General features: G+C 43.5%; 1 protein-coding gene across 9 annotated transcripts in view; it reads right to left on the reverse strand.

Moving 5' to 3' along the window:
* SRGAP3 (SLIT-ROBO Rho GTPase activating protein 3) overlaps positions 1–25,434 on the reverse strand; it is a 269,948-nt gene that overhangs the window by 22,285 nt on the left and 222,229 nt on the right. For 3 of the 9 annotated variants that reach the window (XM_032149572.2, XM_032149570.2, XM_032149573.2), the window contains 7 exons: positions 25,139–25,169; positions 23,975–24,035; positions 22,303–22,380; positions 12,635–12,769; positions 10,777–10,882; positions 10,348–10,575; positions 7,336–7,415 (listed from right to left, as the gene is read on the reverse strand). In XM_032149572.2, coding sequence (XP_032005463.1) covers positions 7,336–7,415; positions 10,348–10,575; positions 10,777–10,882; positions 12,635–12,769; positions 22,303–22,380; positions 23,975–24,035; positions 25,139–25,169 — 719 coding nt within the window. The other 6 variants (XM_032149574.2, XM_058437201.1, XM_058437200.1 and 3 more) reach the window with 6 other exon arrangements.

Consider the following 25,434-nt stretch of genomic DNA (forward strand, 5'->3'; position numbering starts at 1 on the left):
CATCAAAAAACTATCCACAAATAAATCCCAGGCCCAGATGGATTCTACCAAACATTTAAAAAAGAATTAACAATAATTCCTTATAAAGTCTTCCAAAAACTAGAAGAGAAGGGAACACTGCTCAACTAATTTCACCAGGCAAGTATTACCCTGATACCAAAACCAGACAAAGATATCACAAGAAAACTACAGACCAGTATTTCTTATGAATATGGATGCAAATATCTTCTACAAAATGCTAGCAAACCCGGCCAGGCACGGTGGCTCATGCCTGTAATCGCAGCACTTTGGGAGGCAGAGCTGGGCAGATAACTTGAGGTCAGGAGTTTGAGATCAGCCTGCAATATGGCAAAATCCTGTCTCTACCGAAAATACAAAAAATTAGCCTGGTGTGGTATCAGGCACCTGTAATCCCAGTTACTTCGGAGGCTGAGGCAGGAGAATCACTTGAACCCAGAAGGCAGAGGTTGCAGTGAGCCAAGATTGTGCCACTGCACTACAGCCTAGGTGACAGAGTGAGATTCCATCTCAAAAAAAAAAAAAGAAAAGAAAAGAAAAAATCACTAGCAAGCCAAATGCAGTAGCATAAAAAGAACTATGCTCCATACACAAGTGGAATTTATCCCAAGACTGCCAAATTGTTTTAACATCTAAAAATAATTAATTAATATAATGCATCTTATCAGTAAAATAAAAAAACAAAAATCATACAATCATCTTAATAGATGAAGAAAAAGCACTGACAAAATCTAATATCCTTTCAAGATAAAACACTCAACAAATTAGGAATAGAAGGGAACTTCCTCAACCTGACAAATGGCATCTATGAAAAACCCACAGTTAACATCATACTTAATGGTGAAATACTGGATGCTTTCCCCATAAGATCAGGAGTTAGCCAAGGATGTCCACTCTCATCACTTCAGTGTCGTACTGGAGATTCTAGCTGGGCCAACTGGCCAAGAAAAAGAAATAAAAGGTATCCAAACTGGAAAAGAAGTAAAAATATATCTATTCATAGACAATATAATCTTATATATAAAAAAACATAAGGAAATCACTAAAAATATTTGACTGGATGAATAAGTTCAGCAAGATTGCAGGATACAAGAACAATATATTAAAATCAATCATATTTCCATACAATCATAATGAACAATTCAAAAGAGAAATTAAGAAAACAATTTCACTTACATCAGCATAAAAAATAAAATACAGAGGAATAAAGCACTGACAAAATCTAATATCCTTTCAAGATAAAAGGATAAAAGGCACTCTGTAGTTGCCACTCTGGCAACTACAAATCATTGTTGAAAAAAACTAAAGATCTAAATAATTGGCAAAATATCCTGTGTTTATGGATCAGAAGACTTAACACTACTAAGAGGGTGATATTCCCAACTGACCTACAGATTTAATGCAATCCCTATCAGAATCCTGGCTAACTTCTTTGTAGAAACTGACAAGCTGATTCTAAAATTCATATGTAATCACAAGAAACCCAGAATAGCCAAAACAATCTTGAAAACGAAGGACAAAGTTGGAGGACTTAAACATCCCAATTTCAAAGCTTACTACAAAGCAACAGTAATGAAGACAGTATGGTACCGACACAGAGATAGACATATAGGTCAGTGGAATAGCATTGCAAGTCCAAAAATAAATCCATACACCTATAGTCAAAGGACTTTTTTCATAAGGGTGCTAAGACCATTCAATATGGAAAAGAATAATTTTTTTCAACTAATAGTGCTGGGACAACTGGAGAGCCACATACAAAAGAATAAAGTTTGACCATTACCTTATACCAAAATTAACTCAAAATAGATCAAAGATCTAAACTCTAAAACTCTAAACTCTAAAACTCTTAAAAGAAAATACATGAATACATCTTCATGAACTTGGATTTGGCAAAGGCCTCTTAGATATAACACCAAATGCATGTGCAACAAAAGAAAAAATAGATGAATGGAACTCAATCAAAATGAAATACTTTCATGCTTCAAAGGGTATCACCAATAAAAAGGCAAGCCATAGAATGGGAGAAAATATTTGGAAATTGTGTATCTGATAAGGGACTTAGATCTAGAATATATAAAGAGCTGTTACAACTCAATAATAAAAAGGCAAATAACCAAATGTAAAAATGGGCAAAGGATCTGAAGAAAAATATGCAAGTGACCAAAAAGCACATGAAAAGATGATGAACATTATCAGTCATCAGAGAAATTCAAATCCAAACCTCAGTAAGATACCACTTCACATCCACTAGGATGACAAGAATCAAAAAGTCAGATAATAACAAGTGCTGGCAAGGATATGGATAAATTGGAATCCTCATACACTGCTGATGATATTGCAAAATGGTGTGGTCATTTTGGAAAACAGTCTGGCAGTTCCTAAAATGACTGACATAGAGTTAGCATATGACCCAGCAATTCCACTCCTGGGTATATACTCAAGAGAAATGAAAACTTCTGCCTATACAAAAACTTGCACACACGTTTACAGCAGTATTATTCATAATAGCTGAAAAGTAGAAACAACCCAAATGTCCATCAATTGACAAATGGATAAACAAAGTAGCATTTTCATGGGGTGAAGTATTTTTCAGCCATCAAAAATTAAGTACTGAGTCATGCTACAGCATGGCTGAACCTAGAAAACTGTGTGCTAAGAGAAAGGCCACATATTATATAATTCCATTTATATAAAATGTCCAGAATAGACAAATCCATAGAGACAGTGGGTAGATTTATAGTTGCACTGACTAGGGCTGGGAGAAATGTGGGGGGTAGGGAGGGGAGGGTGTAAGGAGTGATAGCTAAAGGGTACAGGGCTTCTTTTCAAGATGATGAAAATGTTCTCAAATTGACCATGGTGATGGTTGCACCTATCTGTGAATATACAATATACAAAAAAATCACTCAGCTGTATACTTTAAAAGGGTAAATTGTGTGGTGTGTGATCTATAACTCAATAAAGTGGTTTTAAAAAGAAGGCAGGGTCCTTCTTAGGTATAAGGCCTGAGCCAAATGCCGAAAGCCAGTTTACCATGTTTATTACTAGGGATTAGGAACATATAGAAATTGGCCGCTGTTCTTTTTTTCTATCGTTCTTAATTTCTTATGAAAAGGAGTGGGCCAGGCGTGGTGGCTCATGCCTGTAATCCCAGCACTTTGGGAGGCTGAGGCAAGCATATCACGAGGTCAGGAGATTGAGACCAGCCTGGCCAACATGGTGAAACCCCGTCTCTACTAAAAAATACAAAAATTAGCTGGGCGTGGTGGCACGTGCCTCTAATCCCAGCTACTCAGGAGGCTGAGGCAGGAGAATCGCTTGAACCAGGGAGTCGGAGGCTGCAGTGAGCCGAGATTGCACCACTTTACTACAGCCTGGCAACAGAGCGAGACTCTGTCTCAAAAAAAAAAAAAAAAAAAAAAAGAAAAGAAAAGAAAAGAGGTGGCTATGATTCCAGAACTGGGGTGTTTGTGCATAAATCAACTAATGTCATTTTAATACCATCAAAAACCTCACCTTAACACACACGACATGGATTAATCTCAGAATATTATGCAGAGTGAAAGAGGACAGAGCCAAACAACTGTATTCTGTACAACACCATTTATATGAAATTGTAAACAGAACAACACGGGAAGGAGTCAAAGGTAACCTCAAAAATTTCAGGAAAATATCAGTAAGAGAATGGTGGCACAATTATAATTGAAAATGGACATATCACCCATATGAACATGCCTCTGTCACTGATTTTAGTGGTTTTATAATCTAATAATCTTGTTTCTCATTTAGCTTCCAATTAATGAGGTTGTTAGTGACAGGCTGCCTTCATTTTTTCATTTAGTCAAGGATCCTTGGCCTAACCATGGTTTCTTTATATAAATCTTGGAGACCAAAGAGCAAGCACTATGGAATTTCCAGACTTATCAGACTCAAGACAGGAGACTAGGCATCAGTTAGGTATAGAATCTTTTTTTTTTTTTTTTTTTTTTTTTGAGACAGGGCCTTGTTCTGTCACCCAGGCTGGAGTGCAGTGGCACAATCATGGCTCACTGCAGCCTCAGCCTCCCTGAGCTTAAGTAATTCTCCCACTTCAGCCTCCTGAGTTGCTGGGACCACAGGCATATGCCACCATGCCTGGCTAATTTTTGTATTTTGGTTTTTTTTTTGTAGAGACGGAGTTTCACCATGTTGCCAAGGCTGGTCTCGAATTCCTGGGCTCAAGTGATCTGCCCACCTCAGCTTCCCAAAGTGTTGGGGTTACAGGTGTGAGCCACCACACCCAGCTGGTACAGAATCTTTGAGACAAGAAAGGCAACAGATACACAAACAACTAAATTGTTCCTCCAATTTGGCATTCATTGGCTGATTCATGTACGACAAAGACCTGGACTCATGGTTCTCTGCCTGATTTGACCTTTGAGGCCTGCTGGGTTCCATTCATACCGGGTGCTGTCAAGAGAAAAGAAGATAGACATTGATGATCCCCTGAATGAAATGTTTAAGAGGAAACAGGTAAATCAGGAGGTTTTGGCTGCCAATTACCAATAACTGCCAATGCCAGTTAGGTCAAGAAAATTCTCCAGGACTCAGTTTCTCTATCAGGATTAGGAAGGATGTCTGTTTGATACAGAGTCCACTGATGTTTCTTATCCACCTCCCTGTCCCAGGCACTGTGCTAGGCTCCTTCACATATGTCACCTCATTTTAACCCGTGCCATAATTTTCTTGGTGCTGTCATTCCCATTTTATAGATAAGGAAATAGAAGCCAGAGGTGATGTGGCTTGCCTCAGATTACATGACCATAAGGACTCCCTCTGGGCTTCAATTCCAGGTCTCTTTTTTCTGAGCACAGTGACCCCTTAACTGTCTCTGCAGCTCACTATTCTGCCACTGTTTGGCCAGGGATGGCATGAATGTAACATTTAGAAAATGCAATTTATTTTCCACCAAAGAGTGCCCCTGATTCAATACCCCCCACTAATACACACAGGATACTTTGAGAGCCTTCAGGGAACATGAAACTGGCTCTCCCAGCCTGTGGCTGCTTCCCTTCCAGGATGATTTTCCCTGCCTTTGTCATTCTCAGAAACCAGCAGCCTTACAAAGAACAAAAAGAAGAAGGATCATCTGGGAGGGGGACCCAAAGCTCTGACTCATGCATTCTGGGGGCCACTGTGAATCTTTAACCTAGGAAGGGGGAGGTAGCACTTTCTAGGGGGTGGTTCTTATGGGGATGAAGCACCGCTGGGTGAGTACCATGGCTGCTTCTTCGCTGACCCAGCAAGCCCTATTCTCTCTGTCCCTCCTCATCTTCAGTCCTGGTGTCCAGAGCAGCCTTCTGCCCATCAGCCCGAGGAGCTGTGGAAAAACCAGCAAAGGGACTGACAGGGACCTCAGCCCCCAGGAATGCAGGTGCTTTGGTCAAGACAAAGGAGAGGAAATGTCAGGAGTAGGAGAGAGGGAGAGACAGAGCAAGCTAGAGGGAGAGATAAAGAGACAGACAGAAAGAGATCCAGAAATAAAAAGAGCAACAGATGGAGAGGACGGGGTGGGGGCTGTTAAAAGGGATAGAGGGAGGGGGAGAACTGGAGGTGGTCGGCAGAAGAAAAAAAGGAAGAAAGAGAAAAGCAAATCACCAGGAATAAGCAGAAGGTGGCAGCCTTCACATCTCCAAACAAAGCCTCTGCAGGACACATTCCTCAGTTCAGGATGACTTTAGCCTCTCAGGAGTCTGATCAAGCTGAACGTGATATCTGGATTTGCTTTTCTGTACCTGTGACCCGGGTCTGACCCATTAGCTCCCTCTCAGGCCATGGGGACTGGACCATGCCTGGGTGCATGACTCAAGGCAGTCCAATGAGACTCCACCCGAGGACCTCTCTTGGAACCATTATAGAAAGGAAGCCCTTTTCCATTGAGACTTTGGGTAAGATGATGGTGAAAGCCTGGAATTGCCAGAGACCACTGCACAGGAAGATCCTACATGAGAATGAAACCAGCACAGAGGGAAGCAGAACAAGAAGACAGAGACAAAGTGCTGATAAAAATCACCCTTGCTCCTGGATCCAGCTGTGCCTGAAGCCGTGCCAACCCTGGGACTTTTCAGGTATAGGAACTTACTCCCTTTTAAGCTTAAGTTGATTTGAGTTGGGGGTTCTGTCATTAGCAACTGAAATAGTCCTACTAGAATGTGAAAACCCATCTATCAGTCTTGTCTCTTTTACCAGTTCCCAGAACTGTCACCTGAATGCCTGCCCTGCTCTCCTGACAAATGTGGTGGCCAACATGACCCGGTCCCACAAGAGAAACACAAAGGACAAGTAAGAGAACTGCTAAGCCATGATGTTTAAAAAGGAAAACTATCCCAGGTGCTGGGTGCATCCCGGGCTGTGTTCTAACTTTCAAGGGTCCTAGACACTTTTGCCTGCATGGGTCCCTTCCTCCATTCAAAAAAAAAAGTTAAAAATTGTATTTTACAACTGCATTAATATAAAGACAAATATAATCCAGCCTGGATATTGTGTTCATTTTTTTTTCTTATTTTAAAAGAAATTAAAACATTTTAGTGGACCTCTACAAGTACTATGGGCCCTTGGCACTATGCCTACTCTGCCTGATGGATAAGTTGGCATATGGTTCAGATTGCTTGTCTACGCAGTCCAGTTTCCCTAGAGACTAGTCCGACTCTCCTCTCCTTGTCTGGAAGAGGTGGAGGAATCTGGAGAAAGGTCTTGACTGGCCTTTCTCTCTCTCTCTCTCACCACACACTTCCCAGGATCATCACCCTTTGATTTCATCTCCAGGGTGCCCAATGCACCAGACAAACCTGTAATCTGGCATTATCACTTTGCACCATGAGAAGCTACTTCCAACCTGTCAAGATCTGGTGACAGACTGGGAGTTCCTTGAGGACTGACATCTTGTTCATCCCTGTGCCCAAGTCCCAGCACAGGCTTGGCACAGGGCAGACCCTCACTGGGGAAGGATGGAGGAACAGAGCTTGCTTTCTACTTAGGGAACTCTTGTCACTTAGGATTTGTACCTGGGCCAGGCAGGACACATTAAGGAATGAAGTGGGCTAGGTGTGGGGTGTGGTGAACACAGTGTGAGCCTATGAGGATCTGCTCTGTGTCAGGCCCATGCCAGGACTTGGGGCATGCCATGAAGGTTTTTCTGGGTCTTCATCTATTCTGAAGGACAGATGGCTGACTTGGAAAGCTGAAGAGGTCTACGTGGGCCAGCCCTGTAGTTGGGCTGACATAAGTCAGTGTGAGAATGAAGAATCCCTTGTCCCCAGGATCCCCCTCACTCACCTTCATCGCTGGTATGAGGCTCAGTGCCATTGTCATGGTCAACTTCATCGATGGTCCCTGGCTCGCTGTGTGGGCTGTCACTGCAAGGAAACACAGGAAGGGGACTCACTGGGGGTGGGGTTATCTACCCTCACAGCATCTTCAGCCTCTCATGCCAGTCCAGTTGGCCTCTGGGCCCTCCTGCAGCTCAGATGCAGGCCTATACCATCCTATCTTTTCCATGTGACCATTCCAGGGATCTTCCTAATCAGAAAACTACTCCCAGCCTCCTCCTTGCGAAGCTTCCCAAATATCTCCCCCAGTGCCCTCCTAGCCCTGGAATTTGCTGAGCTGCTTTCTTGGTGAAGACTGTCAATGCTTACATGTTCTGTAAGATCCAGAGGGCAGTAGTAAAACCCCAGTATTTATAATCGTTAAGGACCACAGGCCAGAACAAAAACAACCCTTTGAAGTACCATGAGTTATTTCATCTGGCCTGACTCTCTTGTCTTATAGCTGAGGTGACACATCCCAGGAGGTAAGATGAAGCTAACAAGAGCTGCCCTGTCTTTCTGCATGCAAAAGCCCCGACTGATGCAGGCAGTGAGAGTAGACTGGCAACCATGATGGGCATGGTGGCTGAGTAATCCAGTCCATCAGATTTAGTTGTTACTGTGCTGGTATAATTTCACCAGCTACTACCCCCTCACTAGATTATAAGCTTCTTGAGGCAAGGGTTAATTCACATAATCAGCCAGTTTTGTTTTTTTTTTATAGAGCCATTGAGTGAGTCCTAATATGCCAGGCAGTGTGCTGGCAGGAGGGATGCAATGAGAGATTAAGGTGGACAAGGTTCCTGGCCTCATGTTGCTTACATTGTAGGGAGAGGGTCAAGAAAAAAACCGAAGTAAATAGGCCATTAAATAAGACAGTTGTAAGTTATGTTATGTAGTGTTATATAGGAAATAAATGGGCAGAGACAAGAACAGCAGAGGGGACCTATAAAGAGTGGACAGAGAAGGCTTCTCAAAGGAGTTGACATTTGCAATGCCATTTAAAGGAATATGCACTTTATTATGAAAAATTCTCCACTGCCACCTCAATCAGGACCAAACTCAATGGCTTCCAAGATTTTTCATAGCTGGCTCTATCCAACCTGTGGAGCCTCATCCTTTCACCATTCCCCTGTCACACATGCTATGCTCTGGCCACACTGAACTACTTTTCATTCTACTGAATGCTCCAGGTCTTCCCACTCCTCACTGGGTTGGCTCCTGTTCATTCTGCAGTCTCAGCTCAGTCTGTACTTCCCCCAGGAAGCCCTTCCTGATTTCCCTAGATTGGCTCAGGAAGCCCCACTTCTGGAGCCATTTGTTTCCTATTCCATCAGAGCTCCTGCACCAGGGGTCAATCCTGTTTTGTTACATCTCTGACTCCCAGCACAGAATCCAGCCCACAACAGATGCTTGGTAACATTTGTTGAATGAATTAATGTTGTCTACTGTGCTGAGACCCTCAGCCAAGTCTCCCTTTTGGTTTTGGAAGCTCCAAAATTACCATGTAATTAATAGTTTTACAGTCTCGTGGGAAACAAATAGGATTAAGAAAAGTGTGGTTATTGTATATTGTTCTTTGATAAGTACATGAAGATCTGTGGGTCCCTTCCCAGAACACTAATTACATACATTGTAGCAAGAAAAGAGAACTGGTAATGGTTGCAAAAACTGTGTGAAAATTCTCTTTGTCCAGAAATTATGCTTGCCAGCTGTTTAATGTTTCTGTTACAGAACAGGGATGGACTTGCTCCCTAGTGCCTCAAACGAGATTAAGAGCTGTGATTAGACACCACTATGACCCAGTATTTCTATGCAGGGAGGCATGTAGGAAGGAAACACAAAGGCTGGAACACCTTCCTTCTTTGAAGCAGCTGCCCAAATATGCTCACAGTAATAAGGCAATTCAAAAGTCCAGGAATGCTTTGACAATCAAAAAACAAACTCCCCTGTAGGCACCTGGCTGAAGGCAGTGTGGGTAATACCTAAATATATAGCTGTGTGCTCTCCTGAATTGGAAATAAAGAAATAGTAGAAACGCTTTGGTCTCTGTCATTTAGTGTCCTGAATTTCCTGTCTTCACCACATTTAAACATTTTTTTCCTGTCTTCACATTTTAAGGTCTTAGCCTGGGGAAGCTTTTAAAGCCCTGATTTTGAAAAGGTTCTGAAATATTTCTCCTAAGACCTAGTGTAGTACCAGGTATACCAGGCACACAGAGGTCCCAAACTAGTGATTGTTGACATGGTGTTGGACACGCAAAGAAACTGAGCTCACTTTGTCTGGAAAAGAGAACTCCTAGGTGAGAGGAGACAAAGGTAGGAAGTGTCACACTCAGTTCATAAAGTTGAGGTGAGGACTATTCACTCCCCTGCTTCCTGAGATGGGCTTGTGACTCACATGGCCAGTTAAAGCATTGCATCTCCTTACCAAGGTGATTACTTCACCAGGCCCAAACCTCAGCAATGAAACACAATTCTTGAGCTTGTGTTAGAACATTTGGGAAGGAAAGGGTCTTTTTCTATTGAAGATGATAAGAGAGTGAGTTATAGATCTTGAGTTGCTGGTTGCTTTCTTGCAACCACCAAGGAAATAGCTGTCCAGGAATGAAGCCAACACAGAATCAAGCAGGGCCAAGGAATGGAGACTGCAGGACCAAGTCCTTGTGGTAATAGTTGAGCCCCTGGATCAAGCTATACCTGAAGATATCCCCAGACTTTTTACTTAAGTAAATCAATGAAGTCCCATTTGGCTAAAGGCAATTTGAGTTGTATGTCTGTCCCTTATAACCAAGAGAATCCTAACTGATGTACCTATCTCTCATGTGAAGCTGCTGTGAAGCTCAGATGAGAAAATGTATATGAAAGTACCGACTATCAAGCAGTAAGAAAACTGAAGGGTTTCTTATTGTTCCTGTTCAATGGCAATAACAATGATGATGATAATAATAATAATAATATTAAGAGGAATGGCATCTTACCAATATTCTTCCCCTCCAGCCATGCATTTTTCATACACAGGTCCCTCTAGCTCCCGGGGGCTGGGGAAGATGGCTTCATGATGGATGATGATGGTTTTGATCACTTCATTGATGTGTGCCTGGCAGGACACAGGGTCCTGCCCATCAGGGATGTGCATGAGGGTAGGCCCAAAGCAGATGGCCAAGTTGTAGGGATCCATCATGTTCTCGTCGCTATACTGGGAGAGGCTAGGAGAGAGGAGTTACCCACAAGTCATCTGGGAAAGGCAAGTCCTCCCACTGTGTTTTTTTTCTTTTGAGGGACTCTATACAAATCCAGGAGGTTTCCATGTTCTCCTTTAAAAACAGCATCTGCAAAAGCCTCAAGACACCCCCTCCCAAAAGAGGCCAGGCCTGAGTCAAAAAGGGGCCCCTTGGCCAGACACTCACTGGTTGAGGAAAGCGAAGAGGTATCTCATGACCACAATAACCACGCGGGGTAGGGTGACGAGGATCTGTTGGATCTGGTGCACCCTCTCGGCTGGGTTCTCCAGTTCTGTAACATAAAGGGGCCTTTCAGCGTGCCTTTCATCCTCAGAGAGCGAAGCAACAAACGTTCGCTTGCCACATCTCCTATATCAACCCACGTGGATGGGGGAGCCAGCTCTACTCTTGATTCTGGGGATCATAGGTGATCCTGGCCTGGCCAATCAGAGCATCCATCTCCCTAGCTACAGGGAGGGGATGGAGGTGTGGCCTAATCAAGAACCAATCAGAGTCAACTCTTGGGACTTTGGTTGTGAGAAACCCACAGGGAGGTGCCCTCTTGGACCTGGGTAGAGGGAAGCCTGGAGCACAGTGGAGGCCCCTGAGAGGAGGATCCCACCTAACAGTGAAGCTGGCATAGAGACAGAGGGGGCATATATCTGCTGATGCCGTGTGAAGGTCTGAGTCCAGCTGGACCTAAGTTGTCCAGGTTCCCGAACAGTGCATTCCCTTTTATGAAGTAAGCAGGTTTAAGCTGGGTTTCTGTCACCTATGAGTCCTGACAGACACAGGCAGGGACCATGTTTTATTAAACTCTTTACAAACACCAGCTGCAGCACAGGCCTGACACAGTAGTTGCTCAGGAAATGAACATCAAATAAATCACCACTTCTCAAGGTACCTATCAGCCAAAGTCTGGCAGATGCTTGGGATCTCATCTCTGACCCCTGTTTCCAGGTCATCCTAGACCTGAAATTTGCTCAGGGTCCTGTACAGGAACAGGATTTTTGGGGTTCTGGAAACACTGGATGAGTAACTGATACAGGGCTCAGACAGGGTCAGACCTCTGCAGTCTAGAATACAGCTTGTAGTATGGAGGTCTGGAAAGATAAGCAGGGAATAGTGTGGAGGGAAGAGAGGAACAGAAGGGTCTTTTACACACACAATAAAAGAGAGCTCAAATCTCCTTCTTCTCTTGCCATCTCCTGGGACACGTTCCTGGCTGCAAATATCTCTCAGAGTACTGTGAGAAACACCCCAAATGAAACTGGGTATGGGGCAACTTTTCTGTGAATCAAATTTAAAAGTTTATTCTAAACGACTAAAATTCTAATATTCTAAAGTTGAAAGCTTATTTTTTAAAAAAATTTCCAAAAGGTTATCTTGGATTTGGGTATCTCAGAGTCAAGGTGCCATGACATCAGCCCCCTAGACTGGGTTCCTCCTGATTTTGTCCACAGAAACATAACAGTTTCTCACAACTAACTAGCAATGTCAGAGAAAATCCCCAGACAACTTACTTTCAGCATTTCCCTTGTTGGTCATGCTGCTGACCTGACCTCTAGACCTTCCACGTCTCCCCATTACCCAAGGGGAAAAGCTCTGGAATGTCTGCAAGGCATTCAAGGTCTTCACTCTTTTGCTCCATTTTCCCCTTCCAACCTCTTGCACCATGCACAGGCTGGGACACCCTCTTGGCTGGTCCCACTGGGTCTATGTCCCTAGCCCTTCCCAGGATCCCCCGTGCTCTTTCCTCCTGGAACACTCTGCTCCCAGCACTCTCTCTTGGCTCTGATCTGCGAAATCAAGTCTTCCTCCGGTTCTCCTCTGAGCTCCTTCTCTACCCAGGGGGTGTGACATGCCCATTAGCCCTTTCATTATAAACCATCTTGTTATTTCTGCTTTCAGTTCTACGAGGACGCACATCACACTTCGCCTTTCATAATATTCCTCCTTTACGCCTAGCACAGCAATAAGCCTGTAGCTCAACTCCAACAATGATTTGTCAAAGAACTGATCATTTCACCTGGGAAATACTTACTAATAGTAGATATAAAATCTTGAAACCTTTCCTTAGGAAAGAGTGGGTTTTCCAGTCCTCGGAAATACAGTTTTAAAACACCAGCGACTGAATTGATATCTCGTTCATTTTGATCGTCCACAAGGGGGTCTTCACCTGAGTGGAAACAAGAGACGAGATGATGTTTCAGCTTGGGAAGGAGTCAGAGAACATGCAGATGGCAGAAGAGATGACCTGGTCCAGCCTGAACCACAGGAAAGGCAGATGGGAGAAGTCTCCCCCACATATGAGGCCCCCCATTTCAGCAAGTTTAAAGTTCTCCCTGCAACTTATTTGAAAATGTTTAAATCTATAGAAAAGTTGTAAAAATAAAATAATGAATGCCCATCACACTTCGCTTACACTCATCTTGCCACATTTGATTTCTCGTTCTTTCTGTATTTATATTTATTGTTGCTCCACTATTTGAGATTATTTTGTAGACATCAAAACACACCACTGCTAACTACTTCAACACACTTCTTCTAAGAATAAGGATATTCTCCTACGTAACCACAACATCATTACACCTAAGAAAATTAACCATTCAAAAAGAACATCTCATATACAGACCACATTCAGACATCCCCAGTTGTCCCATGGTGTCTTTTACAGACTTTTTTTCAAAAGCCAAGATCTAATCAACATTCACACAATTCATTTGGTGGTTATTTTTCTTGGGTCCTTTAAATGTAAAATACACTCCGATATTTTTGTTTGCTAGTTTGTTTTTTACAATATCGGCTCTTTCTGAAGAGCCCTGGCCAGTTGTCTTGTAAAATGCCTCACACTCTGGATTTGTCTGTTTTCTCATGATTAGACTCCAATTAAATATTTTTGGCAAGAACACTACATGGGTGATGTTATGGACACCTTAATGCATCCCATTAGAAGGCACGTACGTCAGGCTGTCCTGCTGCTGGTGATGCCAACCTTGATCACTGGGTCAAGGTGTTGGCCTCCAGATCTCTACATTATAAAGGTATTTTCCTCCACTTTGTAATAAAGTATGATCTGTGAAATGGTACTCAAAGTGTCAAGATGATACTTTGAGATGACCATGTGCATGTAGTGCCCAACATGTTTCACCCAATGGTTTTAGCATCCAGTGACGATTTTTGCCCAAAGTAATTGTTCCACTGGGGTTGCAAAATGGTGATTTTCTAATTATGTCATTTCTTCTCCGTGTATCAGCAGGCATTCTTTTGTAAAGAGGAGCTGTCTTCCTGTCCCCCACCCTCACCTTTATTAACATTTATACGAACTTGTTTTTGTAATTTTTGACTGAATTGTGATTACCCATTACCATCAATATTTTTTAGAATACTTAAATTGTCCCAAATTCAGCCATGGAGCATACTTTCTTGTATCCTTTTAATGTGACCTCCAATGAGCACTTCCTTGTTTTCTGGACCAAAAAAAATCCCCAACTACTTTTTACTTTCCTTGATCCAGATCTTGAATCAAACATTTCTCCAGCGGGCTCTGTTTGCTTTTTGTAGGAAACAAATATGGTGTCTCATATCGAGACACCAAGATCTAGGTATTAGGTGTGCTCATTGCTACAGAAGAGTCATAAAGACCTTCTAGATCCTTTCAGTGGATAGAACTAGAATTTTTTTTCATGAGTTCATACTGATGTTTCTTATTCATACAATAAGGTTTTCATTACCTTCACTTATTTTGTATTTGTACATTTTTTTCTTACCATAAAAATCCTGGTTCTGAATAATATTAGTAATAATTATATTCATCTGCTTTATCCTATAATACACAATCAATGGTGTAACAGTTTTAATAGCAATATTACCACTGACAATAAACCTGCTACACACAACTTGAGATTTCTTTCCAGGGCTTTTGTTTATGTTATTGTTTAGTATTTTTATCTTCAAAATGTATCCCACTAAAGATATATATGGTCAGAAGACAGAAAGTAGATCAGTGGTTGCCTAGGGCTGGTGGCCAGGGTATGGAGGATATTGGGAGGGACTTGCAAATGGGTACAAGATGCCTTTTGGGGAGGATGAAAAAGTTCTGAAGTAACGTTATGATGATGATTGCCTAACTCTGTAAATATAATAGAAACCATTGAAATGTATTTTTTTCTATCATTGATATATAACATTTTAAATATTTAAGGTGTACATGTAACTGTTAGATGCATAGAATATATAATGATCAAGTCAGGGTATTTGAGGTATCCATCACCTTGAATATCTGTCATTTCTACATGTTGGTATCATTTGAAGTCCTCTCTTCTAGTTACTTTGAAATACACAAAATAGTGTTGCTAAGTATCGTCACCCTATTCTACTATCAAACCCTAGAACTTATTTCTTCTATCTAATTGTATGTCTGTACCCACTAACCAACCTCTCTTCATTCTCCACTCCCACTCACCCTTCCTTCTGGCACCTATCATTCTATCCTCTGTGTCCATGAGATAAAGTGTTCTAGCTCCCACACAGGAGTAAGAACATGCAGTAATCTTCTTTCTGAGGCTGGCTTATTTCACTTAACATAATGTCCTCCAGTTCCATACATGTTGCTGCAAATGACATGATTTCATTCTTCTTTATGGCTGGATAGTATTCCACTATATATTATACACTACATTTTCTTTTTCCATTCATGTATTGGTGGACATGTAGGTTGCTTCTGTATCTTTGCTATTGTGAATAGTGCTGCAGTAAATGTGGGAGTGCAGGTATCCTTTTGATACATTAATTTATTCTCCTCTAGATAAATACTCAGTAGTGGGATTGCTGAATGGTATGGTAGTTCTATTTTTAGTTTTTTGAGAAATCTCCATGCTGTTTTCCATAGTGGTTGTATTAATTTACATTCCCACCCACAGTATATAAGAGTTCCCTTTTCTCTGCATCCTCGTCAGCATCTGTTATTGTCTGCCTTTTTAATAATAGCCATTCTAACTGGGGTGACATGATATTTGTGGTTTTGATCTGCATGATATGTATACTTTAAAAAATGGGTGAACCTTATGGTATGCAATTCAATAAAGCTGTTAAAAATGTATGATCAGAGTACATGTTCAAAAGTTACTCTCTGTAGTTATCAATTTGGCAAGTGGCATACTTGGTTTTCTTTGTATTTTAGGTATTAATTTTTTTAGAAATACTTTTTTTAAAATTTACAGTTTTGAATGCACAAAGCATTTACAGGGTCCAAAAGTCAAAAGTTGTACTCAGAAAAGCCCTATTCTTACCCTTCTCTCCTCCACACCTTATATTTAACCATTTTCATTCGTTTCTGGTTTGTCTTGCTGTGTGAGCAAATACAGAGACCTATTTTTAATATCTTCTTATTTCTTACACAGACACAGAATGTAGTATACTTCTAAATAAACTTCTTTCTTCACTTAACAAGAAATCCTGGAAATCCCTCCACATTAGTTCACAGAGATCCTCCTCTATTTATTATTTTTTTAAAGGCTGCAAAGTACTCTACTTCATGGATAGACCATAATTTATACAATCAATCTCTTACGGGTTAACATTTGACTTCTTTCCACTATTTTGTTATTTTAAGTATTGCCACAGTGAATATTCTTGTGTTTTTGTATGCATAGAGGTAGATCTCTGTGATCAGTTCCCAGAAGAGGGATGGCTGGGTCATACGGTAGACATATATGCAGTTTTTTCAGACAGAGTCGAATTCTTCACTGGGGCTATGGCATTTTATATTCCTACCATCAACACCATCTCAAGAATGTTGTTTTCCACAGCCCTGCCCCTGGCATATCATCAGTGTTTTGAATTTTTGCCAGTTGGACAAGGGAAAATGGTATCTCAGGGGAGTAGCACTTTTCAATTTAATCAGAGCTGCTGGGCAGGTTCACCACTGTGAATTTCCATGGGGGAGGTGAAAGGCAGAAGGGAGCCTTCTGCTGCTTTCCTGAGATGTTCAGATACATCTGCACAATGGGCTGCTCCTCCTCCTGAACAGCTAAGAGCACCTCTAGGGCTGGCAAGCAATGAAAAGCAGAACTGGAAACTCATCCTTGGATCTCTTTACTCTGCTTCTGTGGGAAGTGAATACATGTCACCGCCAGAGCCTCCCTAGCCCCAACATGCTTCAGTATGAATTAGAGAATGGTCCCCCTGCCTTCCTGCACCAGGGCTTGCAGTGTACAGAGCATGAGCCAGAGTTCAGTTCCCATCTGTTCTCTTGGCTGAGCAGCCCTGTGCAGTGCCCAGCGTGAACAATCATGCATGGTGGCCCAGATACTGGTATTGGATAGGTCAATCTCTCAAATGTTCCCACTGGAGGAGGTGAGAATGCTGCCTCCATAAGACTTCTTTGTAGGGAAGGAAGAGAGAAAATAAACACACCAAAAAAATCACCTGTATTCACACAGCACTTCTCAAGTGAGAAGCACATTTGTACAGATGAACTCTAACCCTTACAACAGCATTGCATGTCACTAGGGAGACATGGTTCCAATACCACCGTTCTCTCCTGTGGGAGAGCTGAGGCCCCGGCAGATGAAGCAATGTGCCCACAATCACAAAGTCAACAACAGATACTGGCAGCTCCAAGGTCTCATAATCCCTGAGAGATAACACTTTCTTCTACCTGTGATTTTTGGATCTGTCTGTCTGCATCTATGCCTGCTTATGTAGGTAGGTATATCTTGACCTACTTTCCTTCCTTCCTTCCTTTCATCCTTTACATCTCAACCTTTTTTTTTTCTCAGTAAAAAAGTTCCTATGAAATCCCAACTTATAGAACAAGGCTGTCTTAGTTGAACTGGGGTGGGGGATGTCCAAGCCTTATCTCCTCAGCCTCCCTCCTATCCCTGTAGCAGCCTAAGGAATTCAAAAACTGTACCATATTAAGCTGTTTCCCTGTTAGCTCCACACATCATTCCTGTGGTCTCATAATTCAAAAACACATGGATATTTTCCTCCATGCTGCCTAGTACTAGTTCCCGTTGTTAAGCATGATTAGCATATTGACTTTACATACGCACACATACACATACACACGCCATTAGTTCTTGCCATTCCTCCTGCAAGCCTCTCAGTCCATAAACTGAAATGCCCAAACATTCTTTTCAATTAGCCCAGGCCTTTGGCTCTCTGCAAGCTAGTCAGTTTTGGCTCTGAGAATGGAATCCCAGAGCCGGAGATGAGCTGGATGGTTCCTGTGAATGATGGCTTTCTCCAAGAGGAGAATTAAAGCTAACATTCCAGGCAAATCTGAAGGAAAGACATGCTCACACTTGGCTAGCTAATGTCCTGGGGAGGTGGCATTGTTACCAAATTGCCCTGCCTGGAGCTTACTTTTACCCAGATCACCTGGGCGTTGCCAAAGGCTTTAAGACAGGGCTGTGCCCAGGGCAGAGACTGAGCACACAGTGTGTGCTTAAAGGCTCTGTCAGACCTGCTGCTGGAAGCTTGGAGTCAGTCTTTCTCATGAGGGCAGTTCTGTCTGGCCACAGGTCCTCAAGCCCCTCGACATGACAACCCCGCCCAGCATCTTCTGGTTCCATCCCTCTTCTCAAGGCAGGACACAGATCTCAGAAGGGGCAGATCCAGAGTCAACAGTGTGCTACAGCCTACAAGGCATGGCATGACTTTAGCCTCACATCCAAACCCTGCGTAGATCTGTACAGGGGGAGACAGCCATTGCCTCCTTGGCAAGGCACGCCCTCCACATAAGGAGACTTCAGCACTCCCATCTGTGCATACAAAGAGGGCACCTACAGAGGTTTGTGGGGGACCCTCTGGGAGACAAGAGCAAACCACAGCTCACTCCACAGCTCAGCAGCTAATTCTTGCCTTTTCATGATGTGTTTTTTTTTTCTCTCTCTCCTTCATTTTGCCAGAAGATTTATAGGAAGAGCTCAAAACTTGAGCAGTGAGTTTAAGATTTACTGACGACAACAACAAAAAGAATTCCAACTAAAACGCTGGTTGACTCATATGAGAAGGAAAAAAAAAAAAGTAGATTTAGGAATAATAAGCCAGGAGTGGATTTCCAACACGTTATCCCTTTTCAGGAGCTTAAGGAAAAGAAAACCATGCTCCTTTCAACAGCCTTAAGCAAGGAACTCTGGGAAGACCTCTACTCAGGAGAAGGGAAAAACAGAGCCAAGGAAGAACAAGACCCAAATCCCTTTTAACAACTGGTGAAGAATGGGCACCCTGCAGGGATTAGAGGATTTAAATTTTAAAAATAAAAGGAAAAGGCTGGGGGCAGTGGCTCACGCCTGGAATCCCAGCAATTCTGGAGGTTGAGGCGGGTGCATCGCTTTGAGCCCAGGAGTTCAATGGCGAAAGCCCATCTCTACAAAAAATATAAAAATTAGCCAAGCATGATGGCACACACCTGTAATCCCAGCTACTTGGTGGATGGAAGGGTGCTGAAGTGGGAGGATCACCTGAACCGGGGGAGGCAGAGACCCTGTCTCAAAAACTAAATAAACTGGCCAGGTGCAGTAGCTCACGCCTATAATCCCAGCACTTTGGGAGGCTGAGGCGGGCGGATCATGAGGTCAGGAGATGGAGACCATCCTGGCCAACATGGTGAAACCCTGTCTCTACCAAAAATACAAAAAATTAGCCGGGCGAGGTGGCACACATCTGTAGTCCCAGCTACTCAGGAGGCTGAGGCAGGAGAATCACTTGAACCTGGGAGGCGGAGTTTGCAGTGAGCCGAGATTCTGCCACTGCACTCCAACCTGGTGGCAGAGCGAGACTCTATCTCAACTAAATAAACAAACAAATAAATAAATAAATAAAATACAGGAAGAAAGGAAAAACATGGCATACTGGTTTGGAGGGAAATTTCGTCACAAGTTAAACCATGTGGGATGTTAAGAGTGGGCGAGAAGAGAAATATTGAGCTGGGCCCAGGTTTGGGCCACCCGTCGCCAGGGAAACACAGAGATAAGCAGGCTGAGGGCCAGGAAGAGGGAAGACCCTAGTCTGGGGAGGGGTGGGAGGAGGCGGCCCTGAGTGAAAGCCAGGTTAGGAGCCAAACCCAGGGCATATGCTTAGTGAATATCAGGGAACAGAAAAGAATAAGTGAGAAATCTGGCAGCAGCCAACCCAGAAAATCCAGGAAAGGATTTTTATAAAAGAGACATACTAGAACGATTCTTTTAGAAGAATGCATGCTTCATTGTCGACTCAGGTGGAGCAGAAGGACCAGGCTGGCTGGCGAGAGAATGAGATTCATTTTGGAACGATGGGGAGAGGGAGTGAGGCCAACTGCATCCATGAGGAAAAGAAAAAGGAAAAAATATTTTTTGCAGCTGAGATTTAGTTCAGATGTTCTCTGCCCAGCTGGGCTCTGCCTGAGGCGATCCAAGGCTTGTTAGGAGCAAAGAATTCTTTTAAATTGCACATCACCCCTGCAAAGCACCAAAGCAAGTGACAGGAGGTGCTGACCTTAGAAAATCACATTCAAGAAGGTAAAAAGCAGTGCTACCGGAGTAGGGAAAGGGTGGGGTTGCCTGTGGCAACAAGGTTACATATAGAATATGGAGAGGCAGGGAAATGCCAGGCAAAGTGGTTGCCAGGCTAGAGGCACCATGCAGTGAGTTTGCCCATGAGATTCAATGCAGGGTGACAAGGCATTCTGTATAATGGGATGAGCCCAGGAGGAGGGAACCAGCAAAGGTTCCAGACTATGGTTCTGTTCATTGTAAATGAACACAGGGCAGCAGGGGTGTAAGGAGTTGGGGAAAACGAAGAAACAACATTATGGATTAGACTGTCCAGTGCTGCCAAGAGAGGCTCAGAGCAATGACAAATGATACTTGCATCATGGACGCAGATGGGAGAGACCTCTTGCTTTCTGACTTTTGCACATGCTGTTCTCTTGGCTTGGAATGCCCTTTCTTTGCCCCTGCTTCCCCTGGCTCTTACTCTTCAAGCCTCAGCTTAGGCATTTTTTCCCAAGGAAGCCTTCCCTGGCTTTGCTATTCCTCCCCACCCCATCCAGGCTGGGCTAGGGCCTCCTATGCTCCCCACTGCCTACTCCATCATTGCACGGATTACACTGGCTGTTGCCTAAACTGGCTCCCCCACTAGTAGTGACTGTGTTTTGTTCATATTGCATTTCCAGGCCCTTGTTCATTACCTTGTATGGTATAGGGCTCAGTGCATGCTTGTTTAGTGAATGAATAGATGACTGAGTAGGAGCTTGGAGCAAGGAGGTCCTGGGGCTCCCTGGTTCTAAGCACCCGAGATCCTCAAGTAGGCTCCAGAAACGAAGCTCCCCTAGACTCCAGGAGGCCACTGAGCATGACATGCAGCCAAATCTCATTGTCTACAGATGGTTCCAAGCCAGAGCACCTACATCCACAGAGGGTCTGTGCCTGGGGGCCGCGGCAGTACTGCTTGGGGCTGCAGAATGCTTCCTCCACCGCAGGATGGAATGGAGATGACTGAGACGCAGAGAATTTGCTCAAGAGGCAGCTCCTTTGGGGTGGGAGGGGAGCTACGTAATAAGTAGGAAGAATTCTATGGGTGGAAACACACAGAGAGGCCTGCTCAGAGCACAGCCAACAGGGGTAAACCATACCTTTTGGGATGTGATGTACTGCAAGTAAAGGGGTATGGGGTTGGGGTCTTCAGTACCAGAACCACTCAGAGAAGAAGGCAGTAAATCAGAGTTGAGAAGGGATGGACTATGGAGACATGACCTTTTCAAACAGGAAAACTGCAGGCAGAGATATTATTTGGGATACTGATATTCCAACTCTTCTTTCCTCCCCTGGGATGAGGTTATGGACTTGCTAATGCTAGGTTTTGTTCTAGAATCAGGGAGCAGGATTGAAAATATTTCCTCGAATGAAAATGCATGGATTTTCCGTTTCAGTGCAGCAGTGAGATAAGCACTGAGTATTCAAAGGCAGAGGTGTAAGAAGAATTGAGCGTTTCCTGACCCAGTGAGTCCTTACTTGGCTTGGACACTGTCACTGGCCATCTGTTCCTATCAGGGATTCTGAGCCCCAGAGAGGCTACACCAAATATATCACGTGTCCTGGTCTAGTGGTCCACCTCATTTCTAATAGGCTTTCATATCCTTGTTTCAATCAAAATGGGAACTAGGTCACCTCTCCAGGGGTGGAGGGAGTGTATAATCTCTTTCCCTCAATGTGTGGCTTGCCAAAAACACTGCATAAAAAATTAAAAATTAGGATATTCTAAAAGCCACTCAGTGTTTTCTATGTTCTTCCAATTCTAAAATGTAGCATTCTTTACAGATTCACATAAATAATCCAGAGCTCTTTACAAGGCGCCCTCTCCCAGCAACCACTGTGCAGTTCACTGGAGAAAGCACCCATAAGCAGTAATAGTAGTAATAGCAGTAGTAGTAGTGGTGGTGGTGGTGGTGCTGGTGCTGGTGCTGGTGGTAGGTAAATGTTAAACAGTTAACTCTTTGGCAGGAAACAATTAGAACTTAGTGTTTGCCAATTTCTGTGGTATAAACACTCCAGCCATGGCTTATTCCAAGTACCAGGACAAAGGCACTGCATGTGAAGTTGCGAAGAGATGTGCACAATCAGCTCCTGCAAACCGGCTTCTGCACACCACTGGCTCTGAGACACATGTGAACATTCACCCTGGCTTCCCCTGGCCACAGGCTTAAGATGGTTGCTCTGCACTCACCTCTCTCAAAGGAATTTTTGATGTCATTGACTTCCACCTGAGATCCTGGCACTCTGAAGATCCCCTGCTGCTGGAGTCCTAAAAAAGAAACATACAGAAAAAGAAATAGTAAATCCACGAGACCTTGAGTTCATTAGACTACCGGGAATATCAGTGACTCTCCCCATTGCTTGTCCCTTTCTCCCCCTGATCCTTTATAACAGAGTCATTCCCTATGAATGTCTTCAGAAATGGCCTTCACGGTAAAGTACAGCTGGCCAAAATCCTTGGACACATCTGCTTCTTACACTTGTGATCTTCTGTTTGAGCTTAAAGGAAAAGGCCTCAAGAAGTTTGTATCAATACCTTTCCTTCCCTGTACACAGACATGTTCTGCCTTCAAGAAGAGCTAGACTCCAGAGTACATTCTGGCTGGGACTTGGGAGAGGTTAAATTATTAAAGTAAAACTATCCCTTTTTTTACATGTTTCTACAAGGCCTTAACAAAGAGCAGACCCTTATACATGACACGACAGTAACGACATAACAGCAGCCTGTACGACTGAAGGAATTAAAAGGTCTGTTTCATCTTAATGGGAATTAATGGGGGAGCCTGTGATCCTTTCCCTATCTCTGTTTTTCTATATAAAACAATTTTCCACGTTATAATTTAGGAAATATTTACTCTCAAAAGGCAGGCTTTGGTCAAAGTTTGGTTTGTACATAGTATGTGCTCAATAAATGCTTGTTCCTCTCTTTAATTAAATAATATTGAACTTCTGCCACCCAAGTCTCTGATCCCATCTTCCTGGCTCCTTACCACCCAGCCACACTGACCTTCCTCTCCATGCTAGGCCTTTCCACTCGCCATCCTCCATTCTCTCCACCTGGACTGCACAGCTGGCTGCTTCTGCTCAGGTATTACTTAGTTCAAACATCACCCCCTCAGAGAAATCTCTCCTTACCACCTTAGCCAAAGCACCTCCTCTCCTCTCCAGCCATTCTCTATCCCCTTTAAATTAGTTTCATGGCATTTGCACTATCTCAAATGACATTATTTATTTTTCCACTTGATAATTTCCTTGCCCTTTTCATTGGCAATGTAAGCTATGCAGGGCAGGCATTGCACCTGTCTTGTTCATGTCTGTATTCCCATTGTCCAAAGCAGTGCCTATTATGCACTCAATAAATATAGTTTTGGAGGAATGAATGAGTGGATAAGCACCAGTTACATTTTGGTGACACCATGGTTAACAAATCCCAGACACCATCATTAGGTTGGCGCAAAAGTAATTGTGTTTGCCATTCAAAAGTAATGGCAAAAGCCGCAATTACTTTGGCATCAAACTAATACCTTCATGGAGCTTACAATCTAGTAGTATTAGCTGATTTACTGGCAAACTCCATTCAGTGCTCAAAGCACAGAGCTGTAGGGTTGAGTTCTCTTGTCCATGCCCTTTCTACTCTCCAGTTTTCCTAGGTCTTGGATCCTCTCACCATGATCTCCATGCCCCAACACACAGGCTCAAAAGCAGCACTCAGAAGAGCAGCTGCTGTGTGCAGTGCTTTCCCCCTCAAAAGCAGAGCTGTGACGGGAAGTCTTCCAGGACAAATTAGAATCTCATTTCCTATCAGAACAGCCTAGCACCTGTTCTGCAGATTGCTGAAAACACTGGCCCAAGATCCAGCTTACCATATAAATTGATGTAACGGATGCAGCTCTCGACTACAAGCGGTATAGCTTGTCCTGAATCCTTGAGAAAAGAAAAATTGTGAGTTTTATGGGGCTTGACAACTGCCACAGGAAAAAGACTGCAAACACTGATTACAGACTCAAGCCAGAATATTAGTACCATCAGATTAGTAGGAAAACAAGCAAGGAACTGCTAATCCTAAAGTCTCCATGGACAGTTACAATAGAGAGTCTTCAGCTGTGCGCACAAAAAGGCATAGCTATGATCGTTTTAAAGAAATGCTCTGTCTTCTTACCCAACTGGAAAGGAACCTGGGCTCAGGAGGCCTGGCAGGCCCACTTGGGCAGTGGAGAGGGAACCACCTCAGGGAGGGTGCTGGAGTCTGGCCTTGAAGAGTTCTCTGCCTCCCCCTCCATTTTGTCCCAACTCAACACTATTTTCTCAGTGCTCAAGGATCAAGTCCTCATCCTATTACTGCAGTACCTAATGTCAGAATTAAGGGCACACCAGAGAGAAGGAAGGCTGGCCCCCGGTGGAAATTTTGAGCTCTAAGAAGAGAAGACCAGTTCTACTCATGAAGTCACAACTAAACACCCAGATGCATACTGCATTTAACAGTAAACATGTCACAGGGAAAAGCTCTAGAGGCAGCCAATGTCAGCCATTGGCCATCCAGGGGCCAACCTTACTCTAAAAGGCTGAAAAAGATGCAATTCTCAACACAGGCACCTGGGATGTGAATGTATTTTCAATGACATCTTCCTAGACTGGTCTACAGCCACAAATGATTATGGCGGAGGGGAGACATTTTCTTTTGGATTCCATTATTGGTTGACCTCTCTGTTATTCCAGGTCACTTAAAGAGCATCAGATTCTTTTAAACTTTCTTTAAAAGGGGCCAAATCAAAGGCCTACCCTCCTCACAAGGTGAGTAAACGATGAGGCACGAGTAATATGCTCTTGTGAAGACAGCATGGATTTGGATATGTTCTTGGCTCCTCCACACCCCACCTGTGAATTCTTTCCTTGATTGACTGTGCCCAGGGACAGGACAAGAATATGGACCCATCAGCAACAGGCAAGGTGGGCTCTGTTCTGGAAGTCAGCACTAAAGACAGTTTCCATCGCGGTGAATGGGGCTAACGGGCCTTTCTAGTAAATACCTGGTTCCTGGTTCGAGCATTTCTTCTTCCTCTGATAACAAAAAATAAACAGGCAGCAGAGCAGGAGAAAAAGAAAAGATTATGCAGGAATAAGATCAGTTAGAGTAAGCAGATCCTTCAGAGTCCGTGAACGCCGAAATGCAATGGCAGCCAGCCAAGGTCCTGGGGAGCCTGCCAAACAGCCAGCCTGTGGGTAGAGCCACCCTCAAGCCTGGAAGCTTCATGGGACTTCTGGAAGCCACCCAGCCAGCCTTCCCATGTGGCTGCCTTAGCTGCCCTCCCAGACACCAGTTGAC

Source organism: Hylobates moloch, unplaced genomic scaffold (assembly GCF_009828535.3).
Source record: "Hylobates moloch isolate HMO894 unplaced genomic scaffold, HMol_V3 SCAFFOLD_4, whole genome shotgun sequence".
Classification (NCBI taxonomy): Eukaryota; Metazoa; Chordata; class Mammalia; order Primates; family Hylobatidae; genus Hylobates; species Hylobates moloch.